Source organism: Ursus arctos, unplaced genomic scaffold, assembly GCF_023065955.2.
Source record: "Ursus arctos isolate Adak ecotype North America unplaced genomic scaffold, UrsArc2.0 scaffold_28, whole genome shotgun sequence".
NCBI classification, from domain to species: domain Eukaryota; kingdom Metazoa; phylum Chordata; class Mammalia; order Carnivora; family Ursidae; genus Ursus; species Ursus arctos.
Genome location: NW_026622963.1, coordinates 11,663,164 through 11,680,655, shown reverse-complemented (window position 1 = coordinate 11,680,655; position 17,492 = coordinate 11,663,164). Strand labels below are relative to the sequence as shown.

The following is a 17,492-nucleotide window of genomic DNA, read 5'->3' as shown; positions in this document are numbered from 1 at the left end:
AAATGGTATTATAAAAAATTCAAGAAAATACGGATGATGAGGTGTTGGAAATTGGCTCGGCCTGCTCTTTCCAAGAAATCTGCAGATTTACAGAAGGACAGAATGAACAATCTGCACAATTGGGAGTACACAAGTAGGCAATCTAGAGGAAGGAAGCAAACGAGGAGGCACAAGAAATGATGAGGCAAATTCCAAGAGCAGGCAAGAGTACACAGCACAAGGGAAAAGGGCTACTGCCATAAATCAGGAAAAGGATATCTTTTTCTCATGAAAAAATTACAATCAAGTGTAATTATGAGTAGATGTTACAACTGAAAATCAATCAGTGACACCATTAAGAAACTGAAAATAAAAGCCAATTTTATACTACTAAATAATAGATCAAGATCTAAGATAAAATCAGGTTCTGAATAACTCAAGCTACAGTAATAGTTGCTATCAACTAAACAGTCAGTGACTTTTCTTTTTTCCTTTTTTTAAAAAAATATTTGATTTATTTATTAGACAGAGAGAGCAAGAGCACACACAAGGGAAGCAGCTGGCAGAGCAAAAGGGAGAAGCAGGCTCCCCACTGAGCAGGGAGCCCGATGCAGGGCTTGATCCTAGGACATTTGACTGAATGAGCCACCCAGATGCCCCAGTCAGTGACTTATTTTCAACCATCTACGTACACAAAAAAGAAGGAAGGAATTTGAAATGACTATTAATTTACTCCACGAATTCACAATAAGTATATATGAGAAAAAATTATATCTGAAATGAATATATTTGGTACATGACTCAAGGGAATTAAATTTCTAGTAGAACTTAAATATATTTTTTAAAGACAGGAAAAAATGACTGGATTATTAGTACTCTTGGATTAGTAATACTACAACAAAAGTGCACTGAGGAAAAATTAAGAAATAGAACATAAATAGGATGTGGTGTTCTACAATTCTAATATTTTACAAAGTATTTACAGTATACCAGAGATGGCACTGACTGCTTTCGAAACATGCATACACTAACTTAATCTTTTCATCAAAATTTTGAGATGTAGGTAAGCTTATGCCTAATTTAAAAATGAACGAATAGAGTAAAAGGTAAAATAACGCCAAAGGCCATTCGGCTAACTAATTGATACAGTCAGGACCTGAATCCAAGTTTACCCAACTCCAGAGACTTCAGTTGTCAACATGACAAAAAATTACTTTTGAAGAAGGAACAAATTCTTGGATGAATGTTGAACCAAAGTTCCTGATCTTAACAATCACCTGGAGGACCTATAAAAAAATAAAGTTCCCCAAGCTCCACTCCAGCTTACTGAAAGACCCTGCAAAGAAAAACCTTAGAAATCAGATGACTGTTATGATCAGGCAACCTTGGAAAATACTGGCATGTGACAAAATCAAAGGCAGGAAGAGATTCTGTCTCATAAATTATGTTTGGGTATGAAAGTATGTGACAATAGTTCACGTAAACTTTTTAGATATTTATGTGATTACCCTAAGAAAATTCAATCATAACATTTTTAAAAAGATTTTATTTACTTGAGAGACAGCGAGCATGTGGGGGGAAGACAGAGGAAGAGGGACAAGCAGACTTCCCGCTAAGCAGGGAGCCCAATGTGGGGCTTGATCCCAGGACCTGAGCTGAAGGCAGATGCTTAACTGACTGAGCCACCCAGGTGCCCCGTCATAACACTTTTAAATGAATGAGAAAACAAGAAGAAAACCAGATTGTCTATTTTCTTTATAGATATAATACATTTCTTTTTTAAGATTTTATTTATTTAAGAGAGAGAAAACATGAGCAGGGGGGAGGAGCAGAGGGAGTGGGAGAAGCAGGCTCTGCAGCAAGCAGGGCCCTGCGATCATGACCTGAGCCAAAGGCCGACATTTAACTGACCGAGCCACCCAGGTGACCTGATGTAATACATTTCAAAATGGAATTTCACAGATTTTTGAAGAGAAGCAATAAAAATTAAGAGACGGACAGGGTGGCAATTGGTAGATGGTTTTAAAGCAGTGTTTCATACTTCCAAGAATTTTAGTATGGACTCTTGATTCAGTTTACCTTGATTATTAAGAATTTTAAAATTACAAATGACAGCTCATAGCCTCAGGTAAAGATGCCCAGCAGTTGACCATTCACCTGTAGTTTTTGGATTAATATGCTTATAGGAGCCACTATGGCTTAATAAAATTATAATGAAAGTAAACATATTAAGCAATTTGACAAATCAAAATTCATTTAACTCATATGAAAAAAAAGGCCAAAAAATGAGAATACTAAACCAAACCACAGTAGTAAAAGCAGAGGCTTTGGAACCACAAAGACCTGGTTTTTAATGCTGGCTGTGTGACCATCAACAATCTGCCTTCAGATTGCTCCTCTAGAAGACACAGATAGTAATAATACACAGTTGAAAACTTTCACTTCCAGCCATGATGGCGTGACAAGGTCCAGATGTACCCTCCCACCTTAACGAAAAAATTAGGCAAATATATAAAGCATGAAATTCAATTAATGTAATATAGCAATTATCAAGAGAACAAAAAACAAAACCACATTATTTTGCAACAGATGCAGAAACACAATTTGACAAAATCCAACATCCCTTTGTGATAAAAGCACACAACAAAATAGGAATAAAAAGGAACTTCCTCAATCTGATGAAAGGCATCTATGAAAACCCACACCTAACATCATACTTTATGATGAAAGACTAAATACCTCCCCTAAAGACTGGGAACAAAACAAAGATGTCATGTCCACATTTACCACTTCTATTCAACACTGTATTTCAGGTTCCGCCTAAAGCAAAAAGCAAGAAAAACAAATCAAAGACATCCAGGTTGGAAAAGAAGTAAACCTGTATCTATTTGCAGATAACATGATCTTATATATAGAAAATCCGAAAGAATCCACTAAAAAGCTATTAGAACTAAAGCTAGTTCAAGCAAGGTTGCAAGAGACAAGACTAATACATAAAATTCAACTGTATTTCTGTGCACTAGTAATGAACAGTCTGAAAATGACATTAAGAAAACAATTCCAATTTACAATCATGTCTACAAGAGTACATACTTAGGAATAAATTTAAATAAGGTGACTTCTGCACACTGAAAACTTCAAAGCACTAAATAGATATATACATCAATGGGACAGGATATTATAATGGTAATCAAGATAAAGTGGTATTGGTGTAAAAACAGGCATAGAGACAAATGAAACAGAATAGACAGGCAGAAACAGACCCATACATATATATGGCAAACAGCTTTTCAATAAGGGTACTAAGGCAATTTAATATAAAAAGGATAATCTTTTCAACAATTGGTACTTGAACATTGGATATCCCTATGAAAAAAATGAACCTCAACCCTACCTCACACCATATACAAAATTTAACTCAAAAGGGAAAACAGACCTTATTGTAAAATTTAAGACTCCTACAAAAAAATTAAGAGAAAATCTTAGTGACCTTAAATTTAGGTAAAGATTTTTTAAATAGTACACAAAAAACACAAAATATAGAAGAAAAAAAGTTAATAAATTGGACTTTAGCAATTTTTAAAACTTCAAAACACACTTTTAAGAAAAGGAAAAGGCAGGGATGCCTGGGTGGCTCAGTTGGTTAAGTGTCTGCCTTCGGGTGGGATCACGATCCCACTGTCCTGGGATTGAGTCCCACATCAGGCTCTTTGCTCAGCACAGAGCCTGCTTCTCCCTCTTCCCCTCCCCCACCTCATGCTCACTCTCTCACTGACAAATAAATAAAATCTTTAAAAAAAAAGAAAGAAAGAGAAAAAAAAAAGAAAAGGAAAAGGCAGGACCCCTGGGTGACTCAGTCAGTTACATATCTGCCTTCGGCTCTGGTCATGATCCCAGGGTCCTGGAATCAAGTCCTGCACTGGGCTCCCTGCTCAGTCTGCTTCTCCTTCTGCCTCTGTCTTTGCCTGCTGCCCTCCTGCTCATGCTTGCTCTCTCTCTGACAAATAAATCAATCTTAAAAAATAAAAAAAAGAAGAAGAAAGAGGAAAAGGAAAAGGCAATCCAAGGACTACAAGAAAGTATTTGCAAAACATAGATCTTAATACCGAAAATACATGAGGCGCTCTAAGAAATCTTTTCATTTGTGACAATGTGGACGAAACTGGAAGGCAATATGCTCAATTAAATGAGCCACATAAAGAAAGACAAATGCTGCATGGTAGTAGAAAAGTGGCTGCCAGGGGTTGAGGGTGGGGAAAGAAACAGGGAGAGGTTGGTAAAAGTGTATAAACTTTCAGTTGCAAGATTAATAAGTTCTGAGGATCTAATGTACAGCATGGTGACTATAGTTGATAACACTATTGTATAATTGAAATACTCTAAGAGAACAGAACTTAAACATTCTCTCTCTCTCTCTCTCCCACACACACACACACACACAAATATGTGAGGTGACGGATGTGTTATTTAACTTGATGAGGGGAATCCTTTCACAATGTATACATATGTGAATATCAAAGCATCATGCTGTATACTTTATGTACCTTACTATTTGTCAATTATACCTCAGTAAAGCTAAAAAAAAAAGAACTTAATAATAAAACAATCAAACTTTAATGAACAAGATGTTTGAACACACGTTTCACCAAACAAGAGATAAAGATATGAAATCTGCACATGAAAAGATGTTCAAAAATGAAAATTAAAACGAAATGAGATACCATACACACATACTAAAATGGAGTGGCTAAAACCACAAAGTGTAACCATGTCAAATGTTGGTGAGAATGTTGTTAATTAGAACTCTCATCCACTGCTGGTAAGAATGTCTAATACCACAAATATACCCTGCTTTTCAAAAGTTCTCATTATACCACTTTGCTTTTATGAGAGACCTACATTATTACTTGTTTCCACAACCAAAAGAAATCCAAAGAGGATTTCTGCTTTATGAAAAAAAGCAAAAGCAAAAATCGTGTTCAGTGTTTGTTTTGCAGTGAGCCATTACGGAGTTAGCACAACCCAAACAGCAAGAGTGGCGCTGTCAAGCTCCCTCCCCAGGAACTACACTCAGCATCTCAGTGTCAGGCCACCATAGTTTTGAACTGTGTTTGTGAACATCTGTGCTTTATCTCAATTTATTTTGTGTATCCATTAGCAAGATGTGTGCTAATACATCAGAAAAACCTAAAAATTTCCCATATAAATTAATGGTAATTGCATCTTTATGCCATTCTAGATTACAAAAGGTTTCATAGGAACATGCCACTTTCAGATAGTGGGGGAAACCTATATAATAACCACTTCGGAAAACTGTTTCTTTAAAAGTTAAATATAAACCTATTATGAGGCTCTGCTATTTCATTCTTAGGTATTTACCCAAGAAAATGAAAGCACACATCTGCACAAAGACTTGTACATGATGGTTCACAGCAGCTAGATCTATAATGGCCAAAAACCAAGAAAGTAAACAAATACCTATCAACAGGTGACGGGATTAACAAATTATGGTATTTCTATACAATGGTATACTTCTCAGCAATGAAAAGGAACTGATATACACAACAGTATGGATGACATTCAAAATAACTATGTTGAGTGAAAGATGCCAGAGGAAAAGAATATATACTGTATGATTCCTTTCATATAAAATTCTAGAAAATGCTAACATCCATAGTGACAAAAAGCAGATCAGCAATTGCACAGTAACAGAGTTGGAGGAAGGAATGAATACAAAGAAGCATGAGCAAACTTCTGAGGGCGATGAACTGTTTATTATCTTCATTGTGCTGAGGTTTCAGGAATATATACATGTCAAAACTCATCAAATTGACGCTTTACATATGTGCTATTTATTGTCTGTCAATTGCACCTCAAAAAAGCTGTAAAAAATTAATGTGTATCTCATAGGATTATTCTAAGTACATGATATTGCACCTAATAAGTTTTAAGTGAGCCTATTATTCTGCCACAGAATAATCACTTCATATCAGCTTCTTATATTAACAACTGAAGAAAGTACTTGGGCAACTAATTCAACGTTCAAAGCATCTAAGATATACCTTCGCTTCTTCCTCTTGTGCTTTTTTAACAATTGCTTGTAATTGCACCTCTCGCTTAAATTCAGCATGAAGTAATTTCTCTTCCATCATCCTGCGTCGTTGATCTAATAATTCTTCCTTCCACTTCCGAACATCTTTCTCCTACACAGAGTGAGATAATCAGACATAATAATTTAACAGATAAACAGCTTAGGAATTACAAAGTCTAGAACCTAGAAAGACCTAAAGGAGCATGACTTATGATTTAGAACACAGACTAGGAAGCCAGACTGTTTTGAGTTCATAATCTACCTTGGTCACCTGCTAGCAAAAATCAAAAGCTGGCTCAACATGAGTGGAAATAAAACTAACATTTCAGTTGAATTTTAGCTACATAATTATGTGTTTAATCACCTTAAAAAGTATGATGCAGAAACAGCACTGGATGAGGAGCTAGAGGACAGATTTTTAAAGCCCTGTGGTCAGCCAATTATCGATAATGTAACACTGGAAACAGTACTTCACCTCCCCTGGATTCAGTTTTCACACCTGTAAAACGGGATTCTGTATCTGTTCAATTCTGTGAGCTACAGAGAATTCTGGTAATGAGACCACATATGTAAAACAGTGCTGAAACAATAACCTATTTTACAAATGGAAGGTGGATTTATCATTAAAATCAAACAGATACTTACCTTAATGGAAAAATTAAACCAAAACCTCTAACAACTTGTACAATTTCAAGAATTTATTATTCTGTTTGCATGAATACCTGGAGATTATATTACATAAGAAAATAAACTATATAATTTTATTTGTCTTAAAGACATAATAAGGGGCGCGTGGGTGGCTCAGTTGGTTAAGCATCTGCCTTCCGCTCAGGTTATGATCTCAGGGCCCTAGGATGGAGCCCCACATTGGGCTCCCTGCTCAGCGGGGAGTCTGCTTCTCCCTCTCCCACTGTCCCTCCCCCCGCCAACTCATGCTCACCCCCCCCAAATAACTAAATAAAATCTTAAAAAAAAAAAAAAGACACAGTAAGAGGGAAAGTTGCAGTTGTGTTACAGCATTTCTCTAAAGCTGAAAATTAAATAATATATTAACTCTTACAGAATCCTACAACATGGAGTCTGCTTTTCATTTTGATTTATTCATTCTAAATGATAAAGATAAAAATAATGACAAATTCTTGAGATCCAGATAAAGAGAAAAGTCACAGATTTCCTTCTTTTTCCAGTCTTAGAAAAGACTGTATTAAACAGAATCTTATATTAAACCTCATTTTTAAAAATATTTGATTATTTGGTCCAATTACCTCTCCCAAATTTAAAATATACATTATAAGTAATGTAAATAATATTTGTTTAAGATTTTATTTTTAAGTAATCCCTATACCCAACATGGAGCTCGAACTCACAACCCTGAGATCAAGTCTCTCGCATGTTCCACCGACTGAGCCAGCCAGACACCCCAATGCAAATATTTTTCACCTTTGCATATTAGTACTACTTTCTAGTACAGAAGATAACAAAGGAGCTCACCTATACTATAACAGTCACATATCTTTTGTCATGTTGTGACAGGTACTTATAATACACAGACTCCAAGATGGCTCCCAGAATCTCAGTCACCTGGTACTCAGATCCTTCTGTAATTCCCTCCCACACTGCATCAGGATTGTGACTAATAGAATTCAGCAAAAGTATGGCATTTCACTTCCAATATCAGGTTAGAAAAGGCAATGCAGCTTCAAGTTTGGCAGCTCATTTGTTCTTTCCTTCTCTCCATCTCCATCCCCTTCTCCTTTCCTCCCTTTCTCCTGGACTATTTTCTGTGGGGAAGCCAGTGGCCATGTCATGAGGACACTTGGACTGTGAAAAGGCACACATGGCAAATAACTGAAGTCTATGGCCAACTGGCAAAGAGGACCTGAAGTCTGCCTAACAACCACATGAATGATTCCAAAAGTGGATCCTTCAGTTCCAAATGACTGACCCCAGCCAACAGCATGACTGCAAACTCATGAGAAACTCCAAATAAAAATCACTAGGCAAGGAACTCCCAGTTTCCTTGCCCACAGATACTGTGAGCTAATAAACGTCTGTTGTTTTAAGCGGCTAAGTTTTGAGGTCATTTGTTATACAGCGCACATAATACAGTACTCGCCTATATCTGCCACGTTGAAGTAACAATAAGAATGACCATACAATGAGCAACAGCCATCCTAACACTATGCTACTGTTATACATACTTGCCACATTTAATCATCATATCAATTTAATAATTATAATTGTCATTTTACAAATAAAGAAACTGAAATGGAATATTGTCAAGTAACTTGCCCAGGGCATATTTTATTACATGGTAAAACCGGGATTTGACACCTGGTTGGCCATCTCCAGACCCCATGCTCTTCCCACTGTATCACACTGATCAGATGTTACACACTCTAAATACTCTAAGAATCTCTTCTATAAATTCAGTTAGTGCCCCACTTATTCAAACCTGATAATCGGAGGCTCAAACTATCCTACCAACTCATCCTACACCGTCCACAAGACTCCCCGAAGAAACACCCACATGAAAACGGCAAAAGACAAAGTGCAGCTTCAGTAATCTATGCCAACTCTGCAAACATCAAATTATGAGCTAATTTAGAAATGTCAATTTTTTTTCTTTGTTGCAGGTAACCTTCTGTAATTCAACAGGTAGAAATGTTTTTGTTTCCTAGAAAATTTAATTATTTTTATAGTTTTGCTAGCTTCTCTTAGACCAAAAAAAAAAAAAAATGTCAAGTTAAAAATCAGCCCATCAATTTAAGGCTATTAGAGTTTCCTAAATATTAAAAACTCACCCTTTCTAATAATTTCTGAAGCTTTAACGTTTTCTCTTCACGTAACTTTTCCCTTAGCTGCTGTGCTTTCATTTGTTTTTCTTCATGTTTCTTCTTAGATTCTGCAATTGTTCTATTAACACAAACAAATGGATAGAAGACACAAATGTTTACATGATAAAGCCAAAAATATTTTCTTTAGTCTTCAACATTCCTAAAATAAATATAAAAAGTATACAGAACTAATTCTGGCCTAACATTTCAGGAAAACGTTGTCACTTTTCAATGAATCTGTAACTATCATGAGTAATGTGCCTTAAAATGTTGTTTAGCAACTCTACTTAATAGTCAAGAGTAGCTAGTTTCCCTCCTGTGAAACATTTCAAATTAATTTTCAAAGGCCAGACCTTTTACGAGATGGTGAGGAAAGTTTTTCATGCATGTGAATTCCATGGCCTGGAGGTCTAGCAGGTTCCTCCTCTACAATATCCCCCCATGATGTATTTTGGCGCCAAGTTTCACGAGCTGCCCAGAAAAAAAGAAAACCACTGTAACTGTTTAACCACATAGTTCTATAAAACCAACATTTGAGAACAGACTTTTAAAAGGCATCAGCATTCCCACTCCAAATTATTTATTTTATACATAAACTCCATTTACTAAAATAATCTACTTTAAATTACTCTAGCTGCACGCACACACACACACACACAGAATACCTTCATAATCTGCAAGGACATCATTCCAGTCCATAGACATACCACAGAAAGACACACTCCCACTGCCCATGCTGGCCTAAAATGTAATAAGGAAAAATGAAAAACAAATATTTGAACACAATTATAACCTTAAAAAATGAACTGCAGATGTAATTTTCCTGTTACTAACACACTTAACAAACAGTTCAAAACCAGAAAAAAGCTAGATATCTCTTATAGTTACAATAATCACCAAGTTAAAATATAGTCTATACATTTTAAGAGGAAGATACACCTACTTTTCATTAACGGCAGAGACAAATGAAGTAAATTTAAAAGAAACATATTGGCCTCATACTGTTACTGCATGACTCTGTCATATTCATAGTACACATGAGAAGAGCTCAAGATTATTCTCTGGGTATTAAAATTTAATAGAAAAATATGTGAAACATTTATAGCTACTTCCATTCTGTAAGAAGTCCCTCTTAGCAACATATATATCCTGAGTGCTTACTGATAGCAAAGCATGTATCATTTGCTTTTTATTAGTGGAACAGAAAAAAGTAAAATACCTTAGATTCTATTTCAATCTCTGCAATTACAATCTGAGTAATGTTCTTACTTTTTTGAAGATTCAATTTATTGATCTGTAAAATGAGAATAACAACTTCCAACTTGGCAAATGCATTATATATAAAAACACTTTGTAATGGTAAAGTGCTAAAGAAAGATTTCCTATTGTTTTTATATCAACTCTAAGTCCTTCTGGCCCTATGAATTTTATTTCTAAATATAATTTTTTGAACAATTATGTTAAAAATTCTAAAAGGTCACAGAACGAACTCAAGGTGGTGGTGAAGTAGGAGGGCCCTAGGCTCATCTCGTCCCAGGAGCACAACTAGATAACTATCAAATCATCCCCCAGAAATCAGCCTGAAGACTGACAGGACAAACTCTACACCTAAAGGGAGAGAAAAGGTCACACTGAAGAAGGTAGGAAGTACAGACATAGTTTAGGGGAGAAATGGATCAGATCGCAGGTACTGCAGAGGGGAGCGAGCCCTGGTCATAGGCAACAGCAAGAGAGAGACAAGCACACAGGGGAATGCACAAGGAGAACGTTTTGCCAAAGCCTTTGGCTTGGAAAATGAGAGGGGGCTGAATTTTGTGAGTTCCTGCCACCAGCAGTGCTTAAAGATTTGGAGTTTTAAAAGTTAGCAAGCTTGGCTGGGATAGAGCCCAGAGGGCACAGCCCTGCTCCCGGAGAGAATGCAAGCAAAAACCAGGGGCAGACAGTGTGGAAATAGTGATCTGAAGAACACCTGGGGCACACAGTAGGGAGATTATTCGCTATTCTAAGAGCACTTCCCCGAGTTGTAGCACAGCATTCAGAGATGCCTCTCTGGGAACAAAAGAGCTAGATGGAGCCATTTCTCTTCCCAACCCCTCAGCATAAACACAGAGCCACCTGAGGGAAGCAGCTCAGCACCAACACTGGCTGCCTAATTTGCTTACACCAAGCCCCACATCCCTGCACTCTGGCAGAACTGCACTTCTCAGTCAAGCTTGCCTCAGTCCTAGCATGGTAGGCCACCCACAGAAGATTACTAAATGCCTGCCCATATCACATCTCCTGACCAGAGAGTTCTGCAAAGTCTCAGTTCTGGTAGAGCTGGTGTCAGGTCTCAATTCAAAAGCACACCAGAGCACATCTAGTTAAAACTTGCCACATTCAGGCCAAGGATCGAACACTGCCCCCAGCAGGCAAAGAGAGCCTCTGCAGACAACTGGCCTGAAGAACAGAGCAGCCAAAACACAACAGCAGAGCACACACAGCACATACCTGAGACACTCCATGAAGTTTCAGACCCGAGGCATGACATGACCTCTTCTTCAGAAGGCTACTACTTTCAGGAGAAGGAGACATAACTGGCTTTTTTAACACAGAGAAGAAGGCAGACACTTAGACAAAATGCCAAGACAGAGAAATTTATCCCAAATGAAAGAACAAGATAAGGCCATGGCCAGAGATCTAAGCAAAAGAGACATAAGTAACATGCGTGATAGAAAATTTAAAGCAACAATCATAAGGATACTCACAGGGCTTAAGAAAAGAAGACATCAGTGAGACCCTTACAACAGAGATAAAAGAGTTTAAAAAAAGAATCAATCAGAAATGAAGAATGAAATAAATGAGATTGGAAACAGGCTTGATGCAATGAATAGCAGAATGGAAGAAGCACAGGAATGAATTAGTGACCTCAAAGATAAAATAATGGGCAATAATGAAACCGAACAAAAGAGAAAGAAGAATTATGCAACACAAGAATAGATTTAGGAACTCAGTGACTCCATCAAATGTAAAAACATCTGTATGATAGGAGTAACAGAAGAAGAGAGGGAAAAAGGGACAGAAAATCTATTTCAAGAAATAATAGCAGAAAACTTCCCTAATCTGGGGAAGGAAACAGACATCCAAATCTAGGACACACAGAAAATTCCAATCAAAATCAACAAAAGCAGGCCAACACCAAGATAGACTGTAATTAAATTTGCAAAATATAGTGATAAAGAAAAAAATCTTAAAAGCAGCAAGACAAAAGAAGTCCTTAACTTACAAGGGAAAACCCATAAGGCTAGCTGGAAATTTCTCAACAGAAACCTCACACGTCAGAAGGCAGTAGTGGCATGCTATAGTCAATGTGCTAAATGGAAAAAATCTGCAGCCACGAATACTCTATCCAACAAGGCTATAATTTAGAATAGAAGAGATAAAGAGCTTCGCAGATAAATGAAAACTAAATGAGTTCACGACCTCTAAACCAGCCCTGCAAGAATTATTAAAGGGGACTCTTTCAGTGCAAAGGAGAGACCAAAAGTGACAAAGACAAGAAAGGTTCAGAGAAAGTCTCCAGAAGGAACGAAACAAGTAATAAAATGGCAATATGTATCTATCAAGAATTACTTTGACTGTAAATAGACCAAATACTCCAGTCAAAAGAAACAGGGTGTCAGAATGGATTGAAAAAACAAGTGCCATCTATATGCTGCCTACAAGAGATTCATTTTAAACCTAAAGACACTTGCAGATTCAAAGTGAGGGGTGGAAAAACATTTTTCACACAATACTTATATCAGACAAACCACACTTTTTTTCTTGTATTGTTTTTATCCTTTTTTGGTATCAGGGTAGTACTGGCCTCATGGAGTGATTCTAAATGTGTTCTATTCCATTATTTGTAAGATTTTGACAAATATTGTCATTAATTTTTTTTTTTTAATATTTGGTAGAATTCACCAATGAAAGCATGTGGTCTTGGGCTTTTCTCTGCTCGGATATTTCTGATTCGCAATTCAACTTTCATTCTTGTTATGATCCTAAGATTTCCTACTTTCTGGATTCAAGTTTCATGATTCAATCTTGGTAACTTGTGCGTTTTTAGGAATTATCTGTTTGGCTTTTCTCCTAAGTTATCTGGTTTGTTAGTATATAATTGTTTATAGTAATCTATTATTGTCTGTTGTATTGTTTTCTCTTCCATTTCTCATTTTGGTTTTTAAGTCTTTTTTTTTTTTTTTCTTAGTTAATACAGTTAAAGCATTGCCAATTCTGTTTCTTTTTGGGGGAAAGAAACTGGTCATGACTTTCAATGTTATGTTATTTATTCTGGCCTTTATTTTATTTATTTCTGATTTTTCTTTGTTATTTCTCTCCTCTACTAAATTTCAGCTAAGTTTCTTCTTTTTCTACTTCCTTGTGGTGTAATGTTGTTTACTTCAACTATTTTTCTTAATACAAGTATTTATAACATACATTTCACTCTGACATCTGCTTTTGCTGATGCATAGGTTTTGGAACATAGTGTTTTCTTCTTCTTTTGTTTTGGGACATATTTTGATTTGCCATTTGATTTCTTATTTGGCCCACTGCTTGTATAGTAGTGTGTTGTTTAATATTTACATTGTAGATTTTCCAACTTTGTTTTATTGTTGATCTTTAGTTTTGTATCATTGTACATAGAAAATATACTTGGTATGATCTCAGTCTTCTTAAATTTGTAATATTTGTTATGTCTCTTTTTATGTGATTTAGCCAGGGGATTCTTCTGTGTGTAAAGAAAATGTGTATTCTATTTTTCTTGGATGGAATGTTTTATATATATTTTTTAGAACATGTGTTCTACAGTATGCTTCAAGTAAAAAATGTTCTTGTGGGGGAAAAAAAATACCTTTTACTGGGGGTACTCATTTAAAATAAAGTATATCAGAGGTCGGGGGGATGAAACAGATGAAGGGGATTAACAGTACACTTATCATGATGAGCAATGAATAATGTAGAGAATTGCTGGATCACTATATTGTACACCTGACACTAATATAATACTGTATGTTAACTACAGTGGAATTTTAAAAAAAACTTAAATAAAAGCTCACAGAAAAATCACTATCGTTGTCAGTTTCAATATTAATATCATTGTTTTCTTCTGCTTCAATTTCTCTGGTTAACTGCTCCTCTTCAGCAATTGCACTAGCAATGGCTTCTTCATTGGCTTTTTCTAGACGATCTGCTAGCTCTTCTTTTTTAGCAAGAACTTCTGCCATGGACTATAAAGTTAAAAATAAACAAACAAAAGAATCATCAGTTGAGTGGAAAGTTAAGTAATCATTTTTTTCTTTATGTTCTAAGGACACACTCAACAGAATACAAAAAGTAGCATTGATCTGGAATTATAAAACATGGGGTTCAGTATAGGTTCAACCACTTGCTACCTGTGTGACTTGGAAGCTTCTTAAAACCAAGAGCATATTCTGTCTTCCACAAAATGGTACGATAATCCGTGACTTACCTTCTTTATCAGACTGCTATGTATGAGAAACTGTGAAGTTATACAAATAACAGGTACTATTAATGTCAAGTATGAATTTAGTTTGAGTGCCAAAATTCAAAACAGTTGTAGATCAAATATCTTTAAAACAAAAGAAAAATATATAAAGGGAACACAGAAAGATGTTATTCTGTAATGGTGATGTTACTTTCTGAACATATGTATCTAACTTAAAAATATGCATTAGAAAAAATACAAATAATATGCATCCAAATCATTAATAAATCCATATGATAAGCTAAAAATGTGTACTAGAAACTCTAAAGTAAACACTGAAATAACAAAATAAAGATTAACGACTGATAAGCCAACAAAGGAGATAAAATGGAATTATCAAACATAATTAATCCAAAAGAAGGGAGAAAGAGAAGAAAAGGGGGATGAAGAACAGATGAGTCAAAGAGAAAACAAATCGTTAAGATGGTATATTTAAAGGAACCGTATCAATAATCAATAGTTTAGACTGGAATAGTCTAAATACGTCAATTAATAGACATTGTCAAATGGGATAGAAAGCAAGATCCAAACATATGCGGCCCCAAAGAAACTTAATTGAAATATCAGAATATAAACAGATTACAAGTGAAAGTGCTACAATGCTAACACTAATCAAAAGGAAACTTAAGAATTAATATCAAACACAGATTTCAGAGCAAAAATATCAGGAGAGATAAAAAAGGTCATTTCATAATGATAAAAGGGCTAATTCATCAAAAAGACAAAACAAACCTAACCATTTATGGACTTAATAACAGAGATTCAAAATACATGAAGCAGAAATGGATCGAACTGCAAAAGTAAATAAACTTAATGGGAATGTAAAAAGGTGCTGCCAGTTTGTAAAACAGTCTGATAATTCCTCAAAAAGGTGAAACATAAAGTTACCATATGACCCAACAATTCCACTCCTAGATATTTACCCCAGAGAAACGAAACCATATATCCACATGAAAATGTATATACAAATATTTAAAGCAGCATAATTTATAGCAGCCAAAGAACGAACACAGCCCAGATGTCCTTCAACTGATGAATGAATAACATGTGGCATATCTATACAATGGAATATTTTTTGGCCACAAAAAGGAATGAAGGCTAAAACATCAATGAACCTTGAAAACATCACACCCTGTGAAAAAAACCAGTCACAAAAGACCACATATTATATTCCATTTCCATGAAATGTTCAGAACAGACAAATCTACAGAGACAGAAAGCAGATCTGTGGTTATCTAGGGTTGGAAGGGTGGGGTGAAACGGAGTGACTGCTAATAGGTACTGGGTTTCTTTCTCTAGTGATGAAAGGGTCCTAAAACAGATCATGGTGATTGTTGCAAAACTGTGAATATACTGAAAAATATAGAATTGTAAATTTTAAATAGGTAAATTGTATGTTACGTACATTTTATCTCAATAGAATTGTTTAAAAAACAAAACAGTTTCACAGTTATATTCAGAGATTTCAATACCCCTTTCTCAAGGGGTAGATAGAACTGATAGAACATGAAAACTGACATGGATCTAAGAGACCCGAACAATACTCTCAACAAAACTGATCTCTAGGTATCTTTGTAGAAGAAACAAAAACATATGTTCAAAACAAAGACAAACATTCATGGTGCAATTGTTCATAACAGAGAAACTGGAAATGACCCAAACATCTGTCCACAACTGAATGGATGAACACTGCGTGTGGATGAACATACTGTGTTACACGCATACAACAGAATACTCCTAAAAGTCAGTAAAAAGAATGAACTATTAGTACACACAACTACATGGATGAACCTCAAAACAATAATGCTGAGTAAAAGAAGCCAAAGAGAAGATGATATTACTCTATTTACATAAAGTTCTGAAAGTGCCAATCAATATATAATGACAGCAGAACAGTGATGACCTGGTAAGGAAATACCGGGAAGGACAGAAAGGAGAGATAACTAAGGGAAATCTGAAAACTTCTGGAGGCAATCAGTATGTTCATTTCTTGACAAATTTTAACAATTTGTATATTTTAGATACCTGAAGTTTACTGAAAATCAATTATATCTCAACAGAGGTATTAAAATATGCAAACGCTTGAGCCCCAACTTATAACGGAATTGGTCTGGAGTGGAGATGGGCACTGATACCTTTATTAATGCTTTCCCTTCCCTTCCCCCCTTCCACCTCCCATCTTGATAATCTGCCCGACCAAAACACAAAAGATTGCCCCTGGGGAACAGAACCCGGAAAGTGGAGGGGGCGGTTTAGATGAGAGACTAATTCTTTGCATTATAAACCTTTTCTCCCCCGGAATATTATACAAACTGTTGTTGGTGTGCAACAAAGACCTTACAACTTAAGAACAATTTAAAAATCCGAATATTAAAGTTGAATATATATAACTTTGCAGAAAGTAAGTTCTTACATGAGCCTATTTGCTCTCCTAATTTTATCTTCCCCAGAGTACATTTCTATTTAGTCTCTGAAGACCTGAAAAGATTTTAATGTAGTAGCAGAGCTTATGGATGAAATAATGATTCAATTATCCATATACAACTTCTACTATTTTCACACTGTGAAATTCAAATAAATATCTACATATATTATTTTTTTAATTTCCAAATTTTCAATAAAATGTGAAATTTTAGTAAATCTAAAAATATACATCCATTGTAGCTAGGTTTTATACTGGCACATATTTATAATAGTGGCAAAAGTTGACCTTAAACAGAAAGGTTCTAACAGACATTTTTTACCAAAATTTCTGTTCATTAAGAGAACTGCAGAATTTTTACCTTTAACCAGCTACATGCCGATACTGTATTAAGAAAGAAAAGAAAACAGTTCTCTCATCACTACAGCAATTCTCTATAATCCCCCACTGAGAACCTAAACAAAGAGGTACATATCTAGAGCAAGCCAAAGACATCTCTGCCATGACAAATCCAAAAACAAAATTTTTTAAAATCTTAGTTTAGTTAAAATTCCTCAAGAATATACTTACATTCATATTTAAAGCAGAATACATAAAGTATGTAAATCTGAACCTTAAAATAATCAAGAGCTT

General features: G+C 35.5%; 1 protein-coding gene across 14 annotated transcripts in view; it reads right to left on the bottom strand.

The window, feature by feature from the left end:
* The window catches only part of SCAPER (S-phase cyclin A associated protein in the ER), a 522,862-nt gene that overhangs the window by 372,653 nt on the left and 132,717 nt on the right, over positions 1-17,492 (bottom strand). For all 14 annotated transcript variants that reach the window (XM_057303865.1, XM_048221477.2, XM_048221494.2 and 11 more), the window contains 5 exons: positions 13,989-14,159; positions 9,573-9,648; positions 9,261-9,378; positions 8,875-8,986; positions 6,042-6,182 (listed from right to left, as the gene is read on the bottom strand). In XM_057303865.1, the coding sequence (XP_057159848.1) occupies positions 6,042-6,182; positions 8,875-8,986; positions 9,261-9,378; positions 9,573-9,648; positions 13,989-14,159 (618 nt within the window). The remainder of the gene's footprint in view (positions 1-6,041; positions 6,183-8,874; positions 8,987-9,260; positions 9,379-9,572; positions 9,649-13,988; positions 14,160-17,492) is intronic.